General features: G+C 58.7%; 1 protein-coding gene across 1 annotated transcript; it reads left to right on the top strand.

The window, feature by feature from the left end:
• The first annotated feature begins 286 nt into the window (after positions 1–286).
• LOC135071646 (uncharacterized) lies at positions 287–2,352 on the top strand. Its single transcript, XM_063965446.1, has 3 exons — positions 287–461; positions 1,083–2,094; positions 2,178–2,352. The coding sequence occupies exons 1-3, from the start codon at positions 287–289 to the stop codon at positions 2,350–2,352; spliced, it is 1,362 nt and encodes a 453-aa protein (XP_063821516.1).
• The last annotated feature ends 263 nt before the right edge of the window (positions 2,353–2,615 follow it).

Genomic DNA, 2,615 nt, shown 5'->3' on the forward strand with positions numbered 1-2,615 from the left:
TATGTTGTGTTAATCTTTTCTTTAAGGTTACTAAACCTTTGTTTGTCACCTGTCATCCTTTTTGCACTGGATCCCTGTGCTCGAGTGCCAGGATCCGATGTTATTCTGATTAATTTACCTTCACTGGTTGGATTTTTATTGACGGTCGAGCTGTAGGTAGATCATGGTTACTTAAGAGTTGCAGCGGTGGCAACGAGAGATGGGAATGGTCTCGACTATGTTGTGTTAATGTGCATTAGTTTGTGCGCAGGGCAGGCGCAGGGCGGGGCCGGCGTGCGGCTCGCGCATGGCTCTGCTGTACCGCGCCACGCGGCTCAAGGACCGCGCAGACACGCACGTGTTCACGTTCGTGGTCACGCGCTCCGCCACGCGCGAGCCCGACCGCGACGTCACCTCCAAGGACTTCTGCTGCGCGCACCAGCGATGGGCCGTCGCGTTCAGCCGCACCGACACCTCGCTCGGTTAGTATCACACAGCTATTGGCAGCCTTCTTAGTCTTCCCTCAGTCTAAGAACCGAGATGCAACGTGACGGAGTACACTCTACTGAGTTAGCTCCAAGCTTATAGGCAAACGTTCGCGGTCACGCGTGAGCCTGACCGCGACGTCACCTCCAAGGACTTCTGCTGCGCGCACCAGTGATGGTCCGTCGCGTTCAGCCGCACCGACACCTCGCTCGGTAAGTATCACAGATCTATTGGTAGCCTCAGTGGCGGCGTAGCATAGGTTGGCACCCGGGGCGGCACCCCCCCCCCCCCCCCGTCATAATAATAATATAAATTATAGCCTAAGGCACCCCAGAATGGCACCCCCTGATGCTTGGAACCCGGGGCGGACCGCCCCGGGTTCGGCAAACGTTCGTATTCATTCGCGAGTCCACCACCACGACGTCACCTCCAAAGACTTCTGCTGCGCGCACCAGATAACTCGCTCGGTCAGTATTGCACGAGCTATCATCAGCATACCCTTAGTCATTATAGGCATACCTACACTACCAAGCTAGCTCTAAGCGTATGTAGATAAATGTAACATTAGACTTCGATTCATATCATTTTTACCTTTCTCACATTAATCTCTTTTTCAGGTGTATATTTAGTATGGCGAGGCGCGTGCGAGGGCATGCGCGTGTACGTCGACTTCACCTTCACGTTGCTGAGCCGCGACCACTTCACCGCCAATGAGGGCTTCTCCGGCAAGCAGGTCCGGTTCAGCTCCGGCTGCGCCGCGCAGGGCCGCGGCCGCTGCGTGTCGCTCACCGAGCTCAACGCCAAGTTCGCGGACGCGCGCGGCGAGTTCCAGCTCGAGCTCAGCATGTCGCGCGTGCGCACGCTCTACTCCTGCGAGCTGCGCGCGCCGCGCCTCGACACTCCACCTTTCGCATTCGCCGGATTCGATTGGTCCGTTTCTGCGACCGCCGGCAACAAAGAACCACTATCGCTGAGGCTGATGCGACTTTCCGGGGAGGGCCAGCGATGCCGAGTGAGATACGCTCTCGCTCTCGGCGAGGGAGAACGGCGGCTCCACTCCGGCCCACTCGAGTGCGTTTGCGACGCCGAGGGGCGCACGCCACCATGGAACCCGCGGCCGCCGAATCGTCTTCTCAACAAAGGAGTCCGCCTCACAGTGGAGCTGCTATGGGCGCGGGCTCTCGCCGAGCTGGCCGTGCCCACGGCCGGGCGGGCGGCGACGTGCTACGACCGCGACAAGCAGGCATGGTCGGTGCGCGTGGACATGCACTCGGAGACGGTGCGGCTTCACATGCTGTACCGCGATGTGCACCACGTGCCGCGCAACCACCTGCGCTACGTGAGCTGGTCGGCGTGGCTGGTGCGCGCCGCGCCCGCGCCCGGCGAGCCCGACGCCGAGGAGCTGCCCGGCGCTCCCTTCGAGCACTACTATGCGCAGGAGAGCGCCGACGAGGGCCTCATGATGGAGACCTCGCTCCGCGTCGAGGACGTTTCTCGAGCCGGGTGCCCTTTTCTGCACTCGGGCAGTGAACTTCGTGTACGCCTCGAATGGGGCGACACTTACTTGCTCTTCCAGGCTACTTATCATGTATACGACGATCTGTGTCGTCTGCATGGACATCAAATGAGGTGCGTTGTGCAATATAATGTTATTGGTTTGTATTGTGCCTACTTGGTTTTGGACGTGTTGTGATCGCATGCGCTTGTTGCAGACGCGAGATCGCCGCGTTGCAGGCTGAGAACTACTCGCTGGAGCGGCAGCTGTTCAGCTACCAGAAGAGCCTGGCGTACGCGCAGGCGCAGGCCGGCGAGCCGGCGGCGGCGGAGGCGGCGGGCCGGCGCTCGCCCGCCGAGCGCTCGCTGTCCACCGACACGGAGTACGCGTGAGACGGGCCTGATTGTGTTCAACGCGCGTCGTGGCCGCCTTCGAATTGCCCGATCTCCTCTTCTATCTTTTCGACTGACTCTGACGTTTTTGAGCGATTTATCTATTTTTCTAGACGTTTTATGGCGAGGTGCGCCTCGTCCGCACCGCTTCCCGCCGGTCGCCTGCACTCTCGCCGCTCGAATCTATCGATAGCCGATTATTATACTCGACTACTTTTCTATTTATCTGTACATAAAATATATTTAGATATTATTATATTATG

This window comes from Ostrinia nubilalis, chromosome 1 (assembly GCF_963855985.1).
Source record: "Ostrinia nubilalis chromosome 1, ilOstNubi1.1, whole genome shotgun sequence".
Classification (NCBI taxonomy): Eukaryota; Metazoa; Arthropoda; class Insecta; order Lepidoptera; family Crambidae; genus Ostrinia; species Ostrinia nubilalis.

Excerpts from the sequence above, each read along its gene's own strand:
- LOC135071646 (XM_063965446.1), top strand. The coding sequence starts at position 287 with ATGGCTCTGCTGTACCGCGCCACGCGGCTCAAGGACCGCGCAGACACG. Across the intron at positions 462-1,082 it reads CCGCACCGACACCTCGCTCG|GTGTATATTTAGTATGGCGA; the intron begins GTTAGTATCACA and ends TCTCTTTTTCAG. Across the intron at positions 2,095-2,177 it reads CTGCATGGACATCAAATGAG|ACGCGAGATCGCCGCGTTGC; the intron begins GTGCGTTGTGCA and ends CGCTTGTTGCAG.